Source organism: Camponotus floridanus, unplaced genomic scaffold, assembly GCF_003227725.1.
Source record: "Camponotus floridanus strain SB8 unplaced genomic scaffold, Cflo_v7.5 scaffold87, whole genome shotgun sequence".
Lineage (NCBI taxonomy): Eukaryota > Metazoa > Arthropoda > Insecta > Hymenoptera > Formicidae > Camponotus > Camponotus floridanus.
In genome coordinates, this window is record NW_020229857.1 from 222,637 (window position 1) to 242,468 (window position 19,832).

A 19,832-nucleotide genomic window follows, 5' to 3' on the forward strand; every position below is an offset into this window, starting at 1 on the left:
AACCCTCGATGCAATTATTTGATGCGCAATAAGAGAGAAAGACTTTTCCCCCTCAATTATTAAATTTAAATGCGTGAGATTATCAGTGCGCGCTTTTATCACTCATTCATGTAATTGGACTCGATTACATCATAGTTAACACAAATGTAGTATCCAGAAAGTTGTCCGATAAAAACAAAAACTCGTATATCACTCTTGTAGTTTCGATAAGAACTATAACCGGATATTTTCAATTTCCTATCACCTTTTCAAGGGCGGAAATCATGTAGATAAAATGGAACATTATGCTTCCTGTAATTCTTTCTTCCTAATCATGTTTGTGTATATTTCGGAAGTTCAAAAAAATTATATATACTTGAAAAGGTCATAATTCTCATCAAATATATCTTTGTTTTAAAAAGAATTCTTGTTTTTGACTCTTAATAAGCATAAAGTTACATCTGAGATTGTTTGTTATTATTTAGTATTTTTCGTATCAAGAAACTATGCTAAGAATTTAAATATAAATCAGGTAATTTGGAAGATTTATTTTATAAGAATTTTTTAGAATTTTATTATCCAATTCTTTCTCTCATTGTCTAAAAAGATTCATATAATCTTAAATTTATTTTATTAAAGAGAAAAGGAATACTATGTTCGCGTACTTTACTTTCATTTACTTTGATTGAAATTCGGACAGAGAAATAGATGTCAGCAGTTTGTTGCGACATCCTAATCGAGAAATATAGTTATAAAAAAATGCATGTTATATGTTCCGTAATGATACAAGTATGTTTATATTTACTAATTCCGCGAAAGTATTTGTGTTTGGGAGATTATCGTTTTATCTATCCCGTTCAATGCTCCAGAAAGATGACGACAGTTGCAGAATTGGAACGCAAAAGCGCATGACGAAAAAAATTTGAGAAAAACGCGAGATATTTCAGTCGCTATTTCTTCGTGAAAATTATATACGATGACTTGGATGAAATGCGATAACATGATTGCTATACATTCAGAAAATTGAGAAAATTGAGAAAGGAAATGAGCGGGGAAGACAATGAGCAAATAGACGAAAGCCAAGAAAGAAACGATTTAATAACATTTTTATTGTGTATTAGTTTATTTTTTTTAATATATCACTTAAGAATAATATATAAATATACATACATACACACGTATATATGTATGACATTTAAACTATTTATAAATATTGTCAATGAAGCGATTCTTTATTTCATTTTGCATGCGGAAATTTCAGAAATATTTTTTATGTGTTTTCCACAATACATGAATACATTCTGGTATTTCCTGATACTTTTCTAATCTGATGTTTCATAAAATTTATTTTTTTAATGCACTTTCCTCGTGTAATCCTATTCTAGATAAAATATATCCCTATAATATATATATATATATATATATATATATATATATATATATATATATATATATTTTAAGATGTCTTTTGGCCTTTTAGTATCATCTGGATACGATTGTGTGAGAAATCTTATCATATTGATTAGTGAACTTCTACATTATCTAAAGGAGTTTATTATGTTTATATATCAATAAGAATTAGTATATATAATTCCTAGAAAGAAATAGTTCATTCATAACAAATAGATTGTAAACGGTAAATAATATATTAGTTATTTCTTGCTACACATAAATTGTATTTCTTTTTGAATATATAATGTTATCTGACGCAACCAATGTGTTATCACAAAATATAAAAGCGGGCTTTGCCAAGAGCGCCGTCAGTGTTGATTGGGATAGCAGAAGCATTCACTTTGAAAGCAACTCTGTGCACTTTTAACTCATTTGGCTTTTGTACATAACAGTACATTGAAAGAAGCTGCATACTTGTATAAAGTATCTATATTTTGATTATTGTAATCAATTTTTCGGATTATTATAATTGAAATCAATTATCATCGATCAATTGACGATAGTTAATTGTAATTGTACACCAAAAAGGATTCTCAAAGAGCGACGTATACGAATTCGTGCGCGTGATAATCGACAACTGATCAAACCAGAAGTTGCACAAACCTGTTGAAGAGTAAAACCTCTAATAGAAAAATGGATTATTCTTATTTCAAGACGGAAGTCTCCAAACGCAGACGACCTGCCCAAACACGGGAGCTAAGTAAGAGAAAAAGCACTTTTTATTATTATAATTTAATCGTGATATTAATGATGAATATAAAGAATAATATAAAGAAATCTAACAGATAATTCTATTTTCATTTATATTTAATCAGCGATGGATTAATTACTCTTGATATCTGGAAAAATTAGAAATAATAAAATATCTATAAAGAAAGATTATACAAAAGATTATACAAAATTAATAAACTTATTTGTGTGCAATTATAAAATTGTTTATAAATATTTCGCACTGATGGAATATCTTGACTTGACTAACAAATATTATTCAGATTATTCTTCTAATCAATTAAAATCTTGTTTGTGAAATGTTTGACAACGAGAATTATTTGTTTTAGCTAAAATAGCGTATTCCGCGCCAAAAACTACCATTTCCTTGGCAGAGGGAATGCCCAATGAAGAAACATTTCCATTCACGGAAATCTCGGTTAAACTCTACGACGGTTCATCCTTCGTTCTTGAGAAAAGCGAATTAGGCGCTGCTCTTCAATATATACCCACGCAAGGCTACCCTCCTCTTCTACAGGTAGAAAATAATTTCAATATTTCTTTCTCTTTCTTTCAATGTTTTTTTCATTAAAATATCTCTTAAAGAATATTTTTTAGAATAAAAAACAATGTAAGACTTCCATAATGCACATTTTTTTAAATAATATTTAATCTGATTAAGAAGAAAAATAAAGAGAAACAGATGACGGTAAAAATAATAAAAAATAAAAGCATAAGTATTAAAAAAATGCGATAATAATTAATTAAGTTGCCGTTTTGATTATATCACGCGTACGTGTGTCGTGTGGGTTTGATGTCTTATGTGTAATAAATCGTGTCGTTAGCCAGAATTTTACGTTTTCGAGATAAGGGAATTGACGCTACAATGTGTCTAACAACGTCGGACGTCAAATTGATTTTAGGCCCTGAGGGAATTCCAGAGAAGGGCACACGCGCCACCCTTATGGGAGAGTCGCGACATAGTCGTCGTTTCGGGGTCTCAGGACGGGCTTAGCAAGGCTCTAGAGGCTATAATCGGTACTGGTGATCCGATTTTAGTCCCCGATCTCTTCTATCCTGGCGTCGAAATTGTGGTTAGTTGCATACATAAATATATATTTTTATTAGAAGAAGAGAGATAGAGAATCTCGCGCGTGTATGCCTCATTTTAATTTTTTTATTTTTGCGAAAAATGATAATTTGCAGGATAAATAATTTTTTATAAAAAAAACAACGTGTAAAAATCGTAATATTTATTATTTCGACGTTATTACGAATGCTATCGATTTTAATCATAGCTAGCACCTCACAAAGCGGAGTTTATAATGATCCCACAAGATGAGCATGGTCCCATACCGGAAATATTTAGAGAAACTCTAAAGAATCGCCAGATTTCTGGTGCAAAAATGCCGAAAGTAATGTATATAAATCCTACGGGCACAAATCCTACTGGCATCATTATACCTTTGGAACGACGAAAAGAGATCTACCAGATAGCCTGCGAATACAACTTTCTGATAATCGATGATGATCCTTATCATTTTCTGCATTATGATAAGGTAAGTCTAATAATTTCATTTGCGAAAAATATCGACAAACGTCCCAGGTAGCATATATCGTTTCAAAAACGTTTTACACATTTCTTCGAAATATTTCATAACCGACTTTTGAAAACGTTTCTAATTAGTTAAAATGTCCATTTGAAAAATGTTAAGAGATATGTTTCTTTTCTGATAAAAAAAACGTTTAAAAAACACAGAAAGTATGTATGAATACATTACTTTTTATTAATTCCATGAGAAAATGAATGTTTAACGAGTAAAAGAAAAAAAAAACGTGTTTTAAACGTATTTTAAACGTTTTTCTTATCTCTTAACGTTTTTCAAGTGGACGTTTTCACCAATTAGAAACGTTTTTAAGAGTCGGTTACGAATATGTGCCACCTGGGAAGCTAATTTATCATAGAGTTATAAATGCATAATTATATTAATGAGTTCACGTGTCATAAGGCTGATACATTTTTTATCATAGCTTTATACATATCTTTCATTAACATTATTATATTATATTATTGACGTAGACTACTATCAATATTTGAATTTATGATATGTAATGATATATTTTATATAAAATTTAATAATTTATATAAATCGGATATCTTTTTTATGTAGTAGATATTATCGGGGAGATCCTCTCTATGAGGATCGAAAAATGATGAATGCATGATTTTTTAGAAAAATTTACATCTCTTTCAGGAAGAACCAAAATCGTTCTTATCACTCGATACGGAAGGTCGAGTAATTAGATTGGATTCATTCTCGAAAGTGATCAGTAGCGGTCTCAGAATAGGATTTATGACCGCGACAGCTCCGCTGATAGCCAGTGTGGAGCTTCACCTGCAGAGCAGTCACCTTCATGCTCCTACCTTATCCCAGGTTGGTAGAACTACCCTTCTTACCCTTCGCAGAAATGCACCCTTTCGTGAGCTACAAAAAATGTTCCCTGTCATCGATAATGCGTATAAAAAACAATTCTGGCGCTATTCGCATAAAACTAGTTTCATCAATTATTAATTCCACAATCTGTAAACGCATATTTTGCTACAATTTTATTAATCTTTGACGTCTTGATGATAAATCACATGTATCAGCGAAATATATATGGATATGATTACGTCGCGCGAATGTTGTGTACTTGAATGTAAAAATTTAAAAAAAACCGGGAAGATTATATTGAAGTAAAAAAAATATCATAACTGTAAATAATATTATCCAGAATGATGAAACATCGTGCTACGCCGGCGTATGCCTCGTTTAATCAAACTGACAGTGGCGCGTGTCGGTTCTTATCACAATTATAAACATTGATTGCTTACTATCGCGAAATTAAGTTACAAAGGTCTTGACTTTAGGTCATACTGTACAAGCTACTGAAAATCTGGGGATACGATGGCCTGATGCAGCATTATGCGAGTCTAAGGTACTTCTACAAAAATCGAAGAGACGTTATTTCGATACTGGCACGTAAACATTTGAACGGTAGGTACAACTGATGTTTTATATACATTTGACTATTATTTTATATACAAAAATTTCTGTCATTTCAAATTTATATTGCAAATATATTCCTGTTTTCTTTTCTAATGAAGAATGTGTTAAAAGTTAAACATATTAAAATTTAAAATGTATTTGATTTTTTATATGTGTTATGAAAAATACATAAGTAAAAGTAAGTGAAGACGATTAATGAATAAGACTCGGAGCAATGAGATAATACTTTTGCACAAGCCGCTTAAACTTTACTGTCGCACTAACTAACTTGCTATCACACATGTTATAAAAATTTACGCCTATATTTGTACGGAAATATCTTATATAGATAATTGTGTGGATGCGTGTGTTAATTATAATTGAAAAAATAAAAAGTTATGGACTAATTTACAGGCTTGGCAGACTTTAATGTGCCACAAGGTGGACTCTTCTTATGGATCAAAGTACGAGGAATCAAAAATACATGGAAAATGATAATGCAGCGAGGTATCACAGACGGTGTCATCATGGCACCAGGAGCTGGATTTATGAAAGATTCGAAACCTTGTAACGCTATCAGGGCAAGTTTCGCCAAGGCTTCCTATGAAGAAATGGATTTGGTACTTTAAATTTATATTATATATTTATTTCACTTATATAAAAAAAATAATTTGCATATATTTTAAAATTCTTAAAAAATTTATTGCACATTGTATCAAAGCCTAAGATTTGTATATACTTTTAACAAAATTTATAGTACTTAAACAATAGTAAGGTACTTTAATAAGAATACTTTAATTAAAGTATAATTAATGATTACTAATTAGTCAAAATAAAAAGTCAAAACTATTAAAGTTACACATTTTCACGTCATTAAATTTATGGACAATTTAAAAATTATTTTACTATTTTTCTTATTTTATTGATCTATTTTTCTTTCATAAATATAAAGCATTTATTTCTATTTGCAGTGAATAAATTTATATAAAATATTTTATTGAAATAATTTTGTCAATATATTAAAATTAACTGTAATATTCATATCTATATGTATATTTTCAGGCATTGAAACGATTGGCGCTGTTGATCCGAGCAGAGTTAACCGAAAATTATTTACAAAATGTTAATACGTGATAATACGAATACTTTTAAACGTAACTGCAGACAGAATCGAAAATTGCTGTCTCTATAGTCGGTAAAACAAAGTCATGAATCAGAAAGCATGGACGGTGTGGAAAGGTATGTTATCGATTAAGCAAGCTATTGCTAGCAAGAAACATACCGAACATCGATAGAATCCAATGAACTACATCATGTACGGTTTTAGAAGATAGTAGTAACTTTCGTCAACGGAGGACATTGCATTGCCAAAAGAGCTATTGCATATTAATTATAAGATTTATCATAGTAAAATATATAGCAAACTACTATATATTAAAAGATTTTAAAACGTTAAGAACAGTTATTGCGTTTAACAATGCTGAAATTTAAAAGTAGAGTTAATATTATTTATATAAAAGTTAAGTTAATATTATTTATATAAATTAATTATATATTAATAAAAAAAGAATTATTTGGGAAAATAATTCTGAAATTATGTAACCCTATTCCTTGTCCTTTATTCATTTTATCTGGAAAGAAATATGAGAAATAAAAATTTGTATTTATTATAAAGACTGTGCTTAATTGATCGTGAAACAAATTATTAAGAAAAAAATTGTCTGCTCTTTAAAATATTAAGTCGTTTAATAATTATAATCGTGGGTAATTGTAAAATAATATTTTGAGACACTATCTTATTTTCTGATTCTACTGGTAAAATAAAATTTGATTTTCTTATTTTAGAGAATTAGATTCCGTACTATCTGTCACTTTATAATCCCGTGCAAAGACATAAAAAATATGGAATAAAATAAACTGTAAAGGAAAGGCGAAAATGAGAGAAAGTGATTACGCGAAGATTGTGTGAACAGAAACAGGCGTAAGTAAAGCTAGGCAGTAAAAGTAGAAAAGAGAAGGAGACTCTCACTTAACGCTAAACATCTTAACTACCAATTAATTTACCAGAATTAATTTAATCTGTTGCAATATAAGCAGACGAGATTCGTTCTGCAGTCTGCCTACTTTAGTATTCCGGTCTCTCTTCCAGCTCCTCTCATTCTCCTTTAAATGTATGAATATAATGTAAAGAAACCTTTCGAGAATATGCGAAATACATTTGCATCCTTCAGTCCTTTCGGTCTTTTAGCTCGAATAATATATCTCGCTTATTTAATTAATTTAAATAATAGCGTGCAACTCGTGTCATAAAAGCGTCTTACGTATGACATATATGTGTATATTTCTTAAAGGTATATAAACTTGAATATATAATAAGTTAAAAATCAACAAGCGAACTAAGTATATAAAGAAATAAATAGCTCTAAAAATAATTGTAATAATAATTGGAAAAATAATTTACAAGGAATATTTTTTCTTTTTTTTAATGTTTGCATCAGATGGATATAAATGACATAAAGTTTAAAACATATAATTTGTAGTTATTTTTCGTTAAAGACAATTTTAGACAATTTCATAAGACGTGCTTGCAAGCTTTTGTTAAAAATTTGACGTAAGTGAACAATAATTTAATTTCTAATGGAATCAACTAAATGTATAGCAATAATAATAGCCAACGATCATGAGATTCGTGAGGGAAGTAACTCGTCAAAATACAAAATGTCGGTCTTCTTGTACGAAGAGAAAGCTGTAAGGATAAACATAGAGAGCCCCTCGAAGATATAGTGTATATTAAAAGACGTTTTGCGCGCTGCTGGGGAGCTGCACGGATATAGCCGATCATACAAATGGCCACATTTTCGTGAGAGGGATTTCACGGAAAAATCAGTCCGCATTCTCGTTTTTCGAATCATAGTCGTATCGTCCAACGTGCTATCTCTGTTCATTAACAAAATCAAAACGAGCTTATTTATTATGTATACAAGCATCTTTTCATTGAGATGATTAAGTTTATATTTTATCGAATAATATTATATTATAATAAAAAAAATTAGTCTTTAAAATTAAATTAAATTTTTATATTCTCTTGATATAAAGTTATATATATATATATATATATATATATATATATATATATATACATATACAGAAATTTTAAGCAAAAATAGCTGTTGATTAAGATGCTTGCTATTAAAATAAATTTTTAATTTTTCATAATTTAATTGCAAATTATATTTAAAAATATTTGGATTCGACAATTCCATATGTATATTAAATTTACATATAAGATTGGGAAATGAAAGTAATAAACAATAGAGTCACAGGAGGATCTCTATCGCTGATTTTCTCTGCTAAAAAAATTCAGTATTTAAATTCAGTATTTCAACATATTTAATCAATCAAATACACCTTCTTAAGAATTGTAAATATTTTCTTTCGAACGTTTACAAAGATGTTATCCGCTGGCGGACGCAGGGAGCACAGGATCTTGCCTGTAGGAGTCACGGGAAAAGCGGCAGAGAGCGAAAGAGGGAAAGAAAAATAGGGAGAGGGCGAAAGGGATAAAGACGGGGAATTCTCAGAATCCAGCGCGCCCTTAGTCGCAGCTCGTGCTCGTGGGAGCCGCTATCGTTTCCGTCTCACCGAGGTTCACCGGCAGCGCGGCGCTCACCGCGGGAGCCGCCGACGAGGGGGTTATTCCCCGGGGGTGGGTGAGATCGGTGAGGTAACTCGCGGAGGCAGGAGAGAAGGCGCACCAGACTCGTGGGACGCGACGGCAGGGATCTCGTGGGTGAGAGAGAGCCGGGGAGAGGGAGACCGGGGGTGAGAGAAACGAAGGGACGGTGAAAGAACCGGGAGAAACGGATGGGGTGGCGTGCCAGAGACGTGGGCGAGGGAAAGGGGAGGGGAGTGTGAGAGCAAGACGGGATGCGAGGAGGGGTCGGCAAGGGTGCGCGAGGGGTAGTGCAGTTTCGTGTTGGCATTACTCTTGATTTCCGTGGTGACGTCGCTACCTCGCCAGCCCTCCTCCTCCTCCTCTATCCCCCCGCGTTGCCACCCTTCTCCTCCGCCGCTACCTTCGGCGGCCTCCAACCTCCCCCCCAACCCCCTCGCCGCCCGCTTCCGCGCCTCCGTGTCTTCTGTTTTGCCATTTCAGTGCGCGAAGGCCACCCACCCCTCGTACTACAGGGAAAGAGAACCCAGACTATCTGAGAGAGATAGATCTTTCCGCGCGCTACCCTATATACCGTCCACGGTGCAAACATATCGCGTTGGATGATATTTCTCCTTCTTTCTCGTCTTCCGGCCTCGACGTGACCGTTCGTCGACGACCGGCCTTGTCGAAGAAGGACGGGCAATTATGTCACGCCAAATATATTCCTTTTTTTCCTCCACGGAGGCATCACCCCCGATCACGTTGCAGAAACAATCAAACATTAAGTACGTCTCGAGAATTCGTCTGTGTTTAAAATTGAAACGAGAGAGAAGGAGAAGGAGATTAAGATTTCGAAATAGAAGGGAAACAAGTATATCGAGTCTTACATTAATCATTCGAAACATGGTTCTTTGCAAGCATCATGAGACATCCGAATGACAGATGATGCCGATTGACGGCGATTAATCTAATCGAATTTTGTGAAACACCTGAAACGGAATCCGCGAATTTGATCATTCGTTAATGGTTCATCGCGCGCTTTCCAATTATTCCCCGAATATTTTATTCTAGTTAGACATGTTCTCGATGGAAATAGGAGCGACTATTTTAACTTGGATAAAAACAATCGATACAACTCGTATGGCTTTTATCGTCCTCGTCTGGCATCTCCTCCGTTGACGATGTCGACCACTGGCGAGAGAGAGAGAGAGCCGAGTGCGCTGCGACCATTATACATCACGCGTAAAAATTCCTGCTTTACGAACGCGGGAAAGGGATAACCCACACCCCGGGACTGTCCCGAGAAACAACGAAGGGTGGTAGGTACCTCCCTACCTACCTAGAGCCGCTATCTCTTGTCCGCCAGCGTCGTTCGTTTTCCTAACGTCGTCGGCCGGGAAAGGGCGAATGCGTGCTATATGTGAGCCTCGTTTGTTTGTCTCTTTCTCGGTTTATGTACGGGCATCCTGTTTTTAAATCGCAGCCGATGTACGACAATGTCGGCGTCTGCGCCGATCCTTGCATGCGCAGTGATTTTTTCATCTATCTAGATCGATATTGCATGACACTTTGATTAGAATAAATTAAGTCGTTTGTAAATTCATATAATATATATATTCATTCGCGTCAACTTGGTCTCAGATAAATGGATGATACTTGTATTAATTAGTTTTCGAGCGATTTGTATTGTGTCAAAAGATTGAAAAATAATGCTACGTATGTATAAAATTATCGGGTGCAAAAGATTTCCATATAATTGATCGTTTTCGAGGTTTTTCTTCACTTTTGCTGATGCTGCATTCATAAATTTATTGAATCGAGGTAATAAATATATATCATGATATAAAATAAATTAGAGTTTATTCACTGTCAGATGTCAAAGATCTTGGAGAACGAGTTGCCTTTATGACAATTTTATTATATAATTCTCTTGCATGGGAACGTTACAACAACTGTGAACGGAAATGTAAAATATTTATCAAGCTATCTCATGACAATGTCATTATATTTGCATATTATAATGAAAATATCAAAGTATAAAAGTTGTGATGAAGCAATTCTTCAGAATATATATATTTGTTATGTAAAAAAAAACGCATTGTTGGACAGAATGAATATGTAATATTGCATATTTTGAGAAATCAAAAAAATCTGATACAACAAGACCTACACACATACAGGTCATTTTTTATATTAATTATATTATAATTTTAATTCTTAGAGTCAAATTTAAAATATCGATTTGATTATCATATTAAATATCACGGGGAAAACTGATACACATCGAATTTTATTATCGTTGACTTATACTACTGATTAACATCGAAAAACTCAGTTTGTCTTAAAGTTTCATTTTTCCTTGTCGCGAAATATATATCCTAATGTGTGAGTTGATAGGTTTATATCTCATGCTTTAAAAAGATAAAAAAAAGAAAAAATACCACGGATTTTAGCCGGTAACAGAGAGGTGAAGTCACACGGCTTTTCACTTATTCACCGAACCGATAAATAAAAAAAAACTGCAGCGCGGCGAGTGCATAAAACATTGAAACCGCTTGAAATCGATTGCGTTTCATTACATCGCCGCGAAACCACGTCACTCGGAGATTTTTTTACTTTCGCGAAGATACCGTTTTAGGTCGATTCGCGGGTTCGTTGACCCGCGGGAGATTAGTCGTCATCGGAGAGGTCCTGCGAGAGATACGTAAAATGCGACGCCGCTTTTCATCGTTATAAATAAAACGATTGGGAACGATTAATATATATTTAAAGCGCGGTACATAATATCGCGATGACGGTATCGCCGATTCTTTTGGGCATCGACCCTGGGAAACAAATAATAAAAGGGGAGGGAAGAGAGTCGGAGGGAGGATAGGTTGTCGCGGAGAACGCGTAAATAGAAAAGATGAACTGCTGCTGTGAGTGGAGAGCTATAAATTTTACTACGGAAAGAAGCAGATATATTTTCATGATCAATTTGCATCCGCGAATTGTGATGTCTCTTTACAAGCGCGGTATCCTTCCTTATAGGGGCATCAACATTTTATACATACTTAATAATGACTAATAACTAAGGAATCAAGCCTGTCAGCTTGACACCGAGTAATTGATTCGGCTATAAATGAACTAGTTACACAAGGTTCAATGAATTCTGTACAAATTAGATACATTTCTGCCAAATTAGCTATTTCTAATCGTAGCATTTGTTATCTATGTATAATGTCCATTATCGGAGTAAATTTTTCGTGCATTCGCGGGTAGCTTTTATTTTTCAAAAGCCTTTTAATAACAAATTAAAATTAATAATTATCAATATTACATTATATTATTAATATAATATTTGTATATTAATAATATATTTGCAAATTAAATATATATATATATATATATATATATATATGCATAATTATATTCGCTTAATTAATTAATTAATAATTTTTATTAATTTTTATATTAATTTATAATAATTTTAATTTTATCATATATATAATTATATATTTAATTTATAATTTATAATTATATATATAATTTCCTTTTTACTTAAAAATTATTAAAAAATTTTTTATTCGATGTTACACCTCTCTCGTAAAAATCGATCACATGACGAAAGATGGGACCCTTTCGGACCGAAAATCGATCGAAAAGCAATCGAAAAATTTGAACTCGGGATGCCGACGGAAGAAGAAACGTTAACAGGGGGATGGAAAGGACGCTCAAGACAGAGAGGGAGGAAAAGGGCGCAATATAGCCCCGCGATTGCCCAGTAAATATCGGGGCGAGGTTATAGCCAGCTCCGCGGCCCGTAAACCAAGACATTAAATTTTATAATATTGCGTCCCGTCTCTCGCATCCCGTCCCCCACGTTTTGTGCCCCTCGCTCTCCTTCTGGTCCCTTCCTATGTCGGCCGCCCACGTTGGCCCTCCTCGACCCATCCTTCTCTCGATGTTGCGTGAACGTGCGAGCGCGCACGGCGTGCTTTTATTGGCTATTTACAGAGGAAATGGCCTCTAAATTAACTGCAGACTGCCGGATTGCTACCTATATCGAGCGGCCTCGTATAACGTCCTGTCGCTCGCTCCCGATCAAAATCGAAATGACAGTGCATCGGGGAGCGATTAATCGCGCGCATCGAGATGTAGCGACTCTTTTCCCTCCCCCAACGACCAATCTCACTCTGCGATTTTTTTTTAAATTTCGGAAAAGAAACTGTGAATGTTACGTAACGATACCCTCTATATTTGTATTTAATATTTAATGATCTGCGGAATTATTGAATTTGTAATTTTTTCCTAGACATATAATATAATCAGACAAATTATTCTTTGTGCGTTGCATATATTTTGTGTCAATCAAATGTAATTTTGTTTGTATAAATGAGAATATAAGATTATAGAATACTCAACATTTTTATCAATGTTTTATATTATTTTAAAAATAATTATTAAAAATAAAAATTAAAAATAAATATTATATTATATATTTATATATATTATTATTTTAAATTTTTATTACGATTTTATGTTTAAATCTATACTAGATATGACATATGGTGCCTACAAATTATCTCAATTTTAATATCATTATTCTTTTATTAATATATTTTCCAAAATAGAGTAATTGTAGAATGATGCAATTCTTAATAATTAAAGCTCAATTTTAGACGATTTGTATTTTTATACTGTATATTTGTTACAATATTACTTGTCATCTCTCTGGGAAAAGTATATATTTTGTTAAAATATATACACAATAAATAAATTAAAAAACAGCTGTGACAATGAATATATGTGATTACAATATTTCTAAAATAAAACACGATTTTAAATTTGCTATTGCTATATAATCATCAAGAAATAGTATTCGTGCATTCATATATTGAGTGATAGAGATTTAAATCACATCGATTTATTTTTGACATTTAATTTCTTAGTCATCAAAAAATAATGATTGTTAATGTATTATTGAGTAATCTTTTAACATCATATTTTCTCTGATTGATATTACTTTATATTTTAGTCTATATAAACTCTCACCAAAAATATCAAATCACGTAGACAGAATTTAATTTCCATGAGATCTGATTAATTTAACTATTCACCGGTATTATTTTTTCCGCAAACTAATGCTAAATTTTGACATTTGTTAAAATGATCGAAAGACATTTTATTTTTATAATCATTATATCCTTTTATGTATAACGTTTATGTAAATTGTATACAGTTTTTTAAATATGACATTGGCATCAAACGTTTCAGCATCGATTTACGTGAAATTTTCATCGACTCGAAGACGTTGATCGATTCGGACTTGCGAGCGCCAAATAAATTTCATGTTTCAATTAATTTTTCGGGCACGTGTCGCCACGTGAACGCCGTCGGTCCCGTTGCTCGTCCTCTCTCTGCTCTTCGGAAGGCTTACAGCCGTTCTCTCTCCGTGGGCAGGAGCTTAATACAAACGCAAATATATTAAGTGTTGTCGGCGCTACGACTCTATTTACGATGCCTGTTTTATTCACGACGGATGCGCGATATACATCTTTCATATGATCGTAAAACGATCAATGAAATTGTAGCCGACAGGATGGGCGCACAAGTATCATCGATATATCTGATAAATACATTGTTTCCTTATCTCGTTTAGACACCGTGCCGTCGAGCACCTAGTAATAATCCGAAATAGGGTCAGCCAATTATGCAAAGTTGATTAATGGGATAATTAAATTAGTAGCTTGATTGTGAAAACATGGTGGCGGAATTTATAAGCTGTGCAACAAGTACAGTGTTCTCACTTTGCCCGTTTTATATTAAACATGTGAACTATCTATTATGATTGTGATTGCACCAATGTCGATTTATTTTAATCGTGGTTTTATTGATTATCTTTTTGTAGAAATCAGAAATGGAATTTAATTGTTAAATGACTAATTGCTACTAAAATCGACTATTATAGAATGAACAATTATAATTTTATGAAGTAAGAAATATATTAGAATTTTATGACTAAAGTGTTAATACTTCCGCGAAAGTTTCATGCATACATAACACGTTCAGAATTATCAATTAGAGTTCCTTTTGTTTTTCCTTCTCTACAATTAGAATTGCAAAAGATTTAATAATGCATATTAACAGAAATTCTTATAGATTTTTTTTTTAGAAAAGGCAAGATCTATCGATTAAATGATCTACATTTGTTACAGATGCAACGCAAAATAATATAATCTAATGCAGTCAGTTTTATTTGTCGCATCTTTCTTACGGAGAATCGTGTTAAATTTCTGTCATGTTGTTTTTTTATGGCTAATTATCTTTTCGTATTAAGATAAATACATGATTTTATGATTGTTGATTAAATTGTTGATTTTATTCTCTCATGATGTATTTATTAATTATAAATTTATTAAATATCTGATAAAGAAATACGTTGCTGTAAAGTCTTTACATGTTAAAGTCTTTACATGTACAAGTAGATATTAATACCCTGCGATTTTTATATTTTTTAAATTTTTATCCTCGTTATTTCTATTATAATAATATAAAAATTATGTATAAATTATAATCATAATAAAAAAGAATTATTAAATTCTCTTTTATAATAATATTTTACTCAGTTATTTTATGTTTTCTATTGATTTCACAATTTATAATAATATTTGTAAAATTTTATGTTTGCAGAATGCATCAAGTCGTGCCTATTAATGGAAAATCAGGAAGACACCAGGGAACATTTTAAATCAAATAAGATTTGACTTAGCCACAAACCATCCTCTGCATCAACACGATCATAAACGACATATGTTTGAACAGCGTGGTAATATATACATAGTTCCTTCTTGGACACGTCCTCGTACAACATATTAACAGCTTAGCCGGTAAGCCTTTTATATTACATTTTTCCCTCTATGGGGTCTCCTAATCCAATGGGGTAGCTCGCCTCCCTATAACACCAAGGGTGCACGTAGCGAATTCGACCTTGCCCAATGCTTAACCTCGCACACATCGAAATCAGACTGAAGATTGTGAGTTAAAGGAATCTATTGGAAAAGCAATTTGTAAATAAAGCGGATTTTTACGAAAAGAGCTTATAATTTTCAAAAATATATAATACTGTCCGCAAGTGAATTCAATTCACTTAAAATTAAAGTGCACACAATCTTGATATACTAATCTCACTTTATCGAATGCATAAAAGGTATTTAACACGTACTATTACAAATTTTAATAAAGATTTGATACGAAATATGTTATTTTATACTTGGAGATAATTATATTCTCTAATCATCTCTTTAATTATCTCTTTTGACACAGACATATGATAATGTAATATAAATTGTTAGTGTTGTAAAGTACTTATAGTTCGCATCTCGTAATGTTTATGTTCTCTAGGTTTAGGTGCTCTCTCCTAAGGTATTAGTTTCAATGTTCGACGCAAATCTAATTCAACCAAAAGTTGATTAACTAAATAAAACTTTCTCGCGTGTTTGTATGCGATACAATCTCTACTCTTCAATACAAGGCTCGTACAAGTGAAACATTGTAAACAAATGTTTGTCTGCTAATGTAATCTACGAGATGCTGTTCGAAAATAAATAGGCTTTATTTAATAAACTTTTCCATGAGAGAGAGAGAGAGAGAGAAAGATGAATATACTATAATAATTATCCAGCATCTCCATATTTTGAAATCACACATAACGTCTAAAGTTTCATTACGTTTCATTACGCTTTCATTACGTCTAAAGTTTATTCGTATACAATTTAAAAAAGGATTTTTCAGAAATTTTGTTTTTACAGATTCACATACATATGATATCTGTTAAATATTATTTGAAACTCTCTTGCAAATTCATTTTGTCCTCTGGAAATGAAGAAAAAAATATTAATAAAAAATACAAATAACTCCAAGATCGAATGGTTGGGAATCAAACGAAATAGCTCAGCAACATCTCGTGTTGATAAATCGCGAGATTAAAACTTGTAAATAGGATGGCGCGATCGCCACCCTAATTTATCCTGCGCCCATGATTCCAATATCCCATCAATGGCTTTCTCGTGTGCGCTGCGCAACCCGGTGAATCGAACCTCGGCGGAATCGTTCTGGCCGATATAACCGCTTCCTCTGACTTGACTTTGTGAGCATTTCACGCCCGCAGCTCCAATTAACTAGAATGACTGACCGCACCGCGTCGTCGTAAATCTGTTGCCCCGTCGAAGCGCGCCAAAAGCGCATTAACGGCACGGACATAAGTTTAGCGGCAGGTCCGTGTTTGCCAGGGGCGCACCCTGGCTGGGGTCGGCCCATTGTTTGCCCCGAAACGCACGCAACACGGAATCATCCCTTGACGCGTGACTTACGTGCCAGTAAAGCCAAACACACCGCGGGATATATCGCGCGCGCGCGCGAATGTATTTTTTTCCCGATCGTATAATCGCAGAGAACCAGGATTCTCTCTCGTATCTCGCGTCTTCGAATTTGGCCGATGAAATTTTTAGGAAAAAAATTGCCATTCGAGTCTCACGCGATATCGTTAAATCTTGTATGATCAAAAGCATTGACGCGAAGATATAACGTTGACGAGGAGCGCGACAGTTGACAGGACCCTTGTGAATGAATAAAACTGTATTAACAATGAATATTGTAAAGTAACGAGCTTAAATAAAAAATCGTTGATAAATTTTACGAAATTAAAATTGATTAAAACGTGATAAATATTTTTGAAATGTTTCTAAAAAATTCAATAAATCCGGAATCTCTTTCTTTCTCTCTGTGCGAGAGTCAACTGTATATTTTCGATCAAGAAGGCGTTTAAACGCCGAAAGGGGAACATCAGAATGCAGAGAACATTACATCGGCGCGCGATGGGATAGAGAAGAGTTTGAAGATATGAAAGGGCGGTAATAAATCTTTAGCCGGGACTTAAGTTCCGGAGTAAATCTTGCCACGTTTTAGCAGTAAGTCCAGAGCTCACTGCGAAAAAGGATCAAGCATACCGACTTGGCGGATAACGTCCTGCATGTCGTCGCTTGCTACGCTGCCGTTAACGGCGGCTGCGTAGTCCACGAAAGGTGCTAAATCCACTTGCGACAAGTTTAAAATCGACTCCTCCGCCCATACTGATGTGTTTCGCTTTAATCCGGAAGGAAAAAGAACTGACCCCAGCAAGACTCTTTAGAGATTACCACGAATTTCGTTCCATCTATCTAATACTCGTTTTTCTTTGCGATTCTACGCGTTTGATGTATTAAAATTATCGTATGCTTGATGAACGAAATATGTGTCTTTTTTTACCTTTTAAACTAATTGTAATTTTAAATATTTTTATTCACATATAAATGTTTAATTTTTAACCTTCCCTCTTTCTGAAAAATCCCTAATGAGCCTGATATCTCGTCTTTTTATTGCGATGAAAAAGGCTACGTAAAAATATACTCGATAGAAAGTTGCGTGAGAGTGGTGGACGGAAGGAGAGAAACTTTGGCCAGACTAGAAGAGAGAACAGCATGATTTAGATATCGCCTTCTTGTGGTAATCAATTTCCATTAACAAAGTCTCAGCACGGTTAGAGGACTGCAGGTGAGGGAGATTCGAGGAGCGAAACCTGAAAACGGAGGAAAAGAAAGTACGGAAATAAAAAGCGTAGCTCGCGAGACATTGTGCTGTAATGAGGTCTTGTAAATTTTTATCTTAAGAAATCATTGGCGCTCGAGAGACGGAAATTCTTTTCTTTAAATACCCTGTCAGTTTCAGTAATTGCAAGCCGTAACGAAGCAATCGTGCAATTGCGCTCCATGAGCGAAGTACAAGAATAGAGTGGAGAATCGGGGGTGGGTTGGGAAGAGGGGAGAGGGCGACAAATGTAATAATTTTTAAATGCCGATAAATAAAAGGTATAATAACCGAAATGTTAAAATACGCTTTCATATTGTATCAAATTGTTATCGCAATCGCGCATGTAGCTATCATCGCGAATTTTATACATTTTTGGAATAAGCTGTAATATAGATTTATTACTTTGATTTATTACTTTTCACATTCGTGTCAATGGTGTGAAAAATCACGCGTGGAATATACGTATTATTAATATGTTATCAAACAGTGTTCATATATTCCCTTTCTCCTTCTTCCCCATTTTTAGCAATAAACAAATCTGGAATATAAGGAGGAAAGTGTCGTCCCCAAGCTTCTCCCGGTTAAGTTCAGCCGAGAAAATTGAAAAACTTCTCGGTAAAATTGTCCCGCCACTACGACTTGCACTAAACTTAACCACCTCGTGCTCAATACATTCTAAAAACTAATTAAACTTTGGACATACACACAAAGAGTCCCCGGCACAAGTTTCTCCTGACCAATTCTGCGAGGTGGATTAAGCGGTAGCTTTCAAAACTAAATGTATAATAAAAAAAAGTACATGTAGGAATATTCAGATAAAATGAAATATAAATATACCTACATTTCTGGTAAAATATATCAACTTTTAAGTTCAAATTCATTTAACTTATTACGACATGTTAAATATTAAACATGCATCATCTTTATCCAACTCTAGAGATATAAAACTAATCAAATTATTCATTTTTACAAAAAAGTGATGATATGTAACAAACAACAAGCAATTCGGAGGAGTTTGTTGATTCTTGTCGATTGTTGAATCCAAATCGTTTAATAGTACGATTCTAATGTGTCAGAGTGTTTTATGGATATTTATTGCGTAAACTTCACCAATCTTATAAACGTGATAACTCTCTCGGGCGGTATTAAACGGGACGATACGAGAAATACATGGCTCTCTTATGAGTGAAGAAGCGAGGCAGACGCGATAAATCGACCGAAATTCGCGGATCGCTTTCGCATCGCCGGTTCGGCAATTAAGCGAAAGCCGGCGGTATCGAGTGGCAAAATATTTGCAGAAATGTGGCATCGCCGATAACGGTTGGTAACTCGTTGGCAGCCCGTACTAGGAATGTGAGATATGGGTGGAACTCGATCGACATCCAAATGAAGCATGCTACAGA

General features: G+C 33.7%; 1 protein-coding gene across 1 annotated transcript; it reads left to right on the forward strand.

Moving 5' to 3' along the window:
• Positions 1–1,744: 1,744 nt before the first annotated feature.
• LOC105256158 (kynurenine/alpha-aminoadipate aminotransferase, mitochondrial) lies at positions 1,745–6,378 on the forward strand. Its single transcript, XM_011265862.3, has 8 exons — positions 1,745–2,131; positions 2,490–2,677; positions 3,063–3,233; positions 3,438–3,698; positions 4,395–4,574; positions 5,051–5,177; positions 5,583–5,788; positions 6,231–6,378. Exons 1-8 carry the CDS (start codon positions 2,065–2,067, stop codon positions 6,300–6,302), a joined length of 1,272 nt encoding a protein of 423 aa, XP_011264164.1. The 5' UTR covers positions 1,745–2,064; the 3' UTR covers positions 6,303–6,378.
• Positions 6,379–19,832: the final 13,454 nt, after the last annotated feature.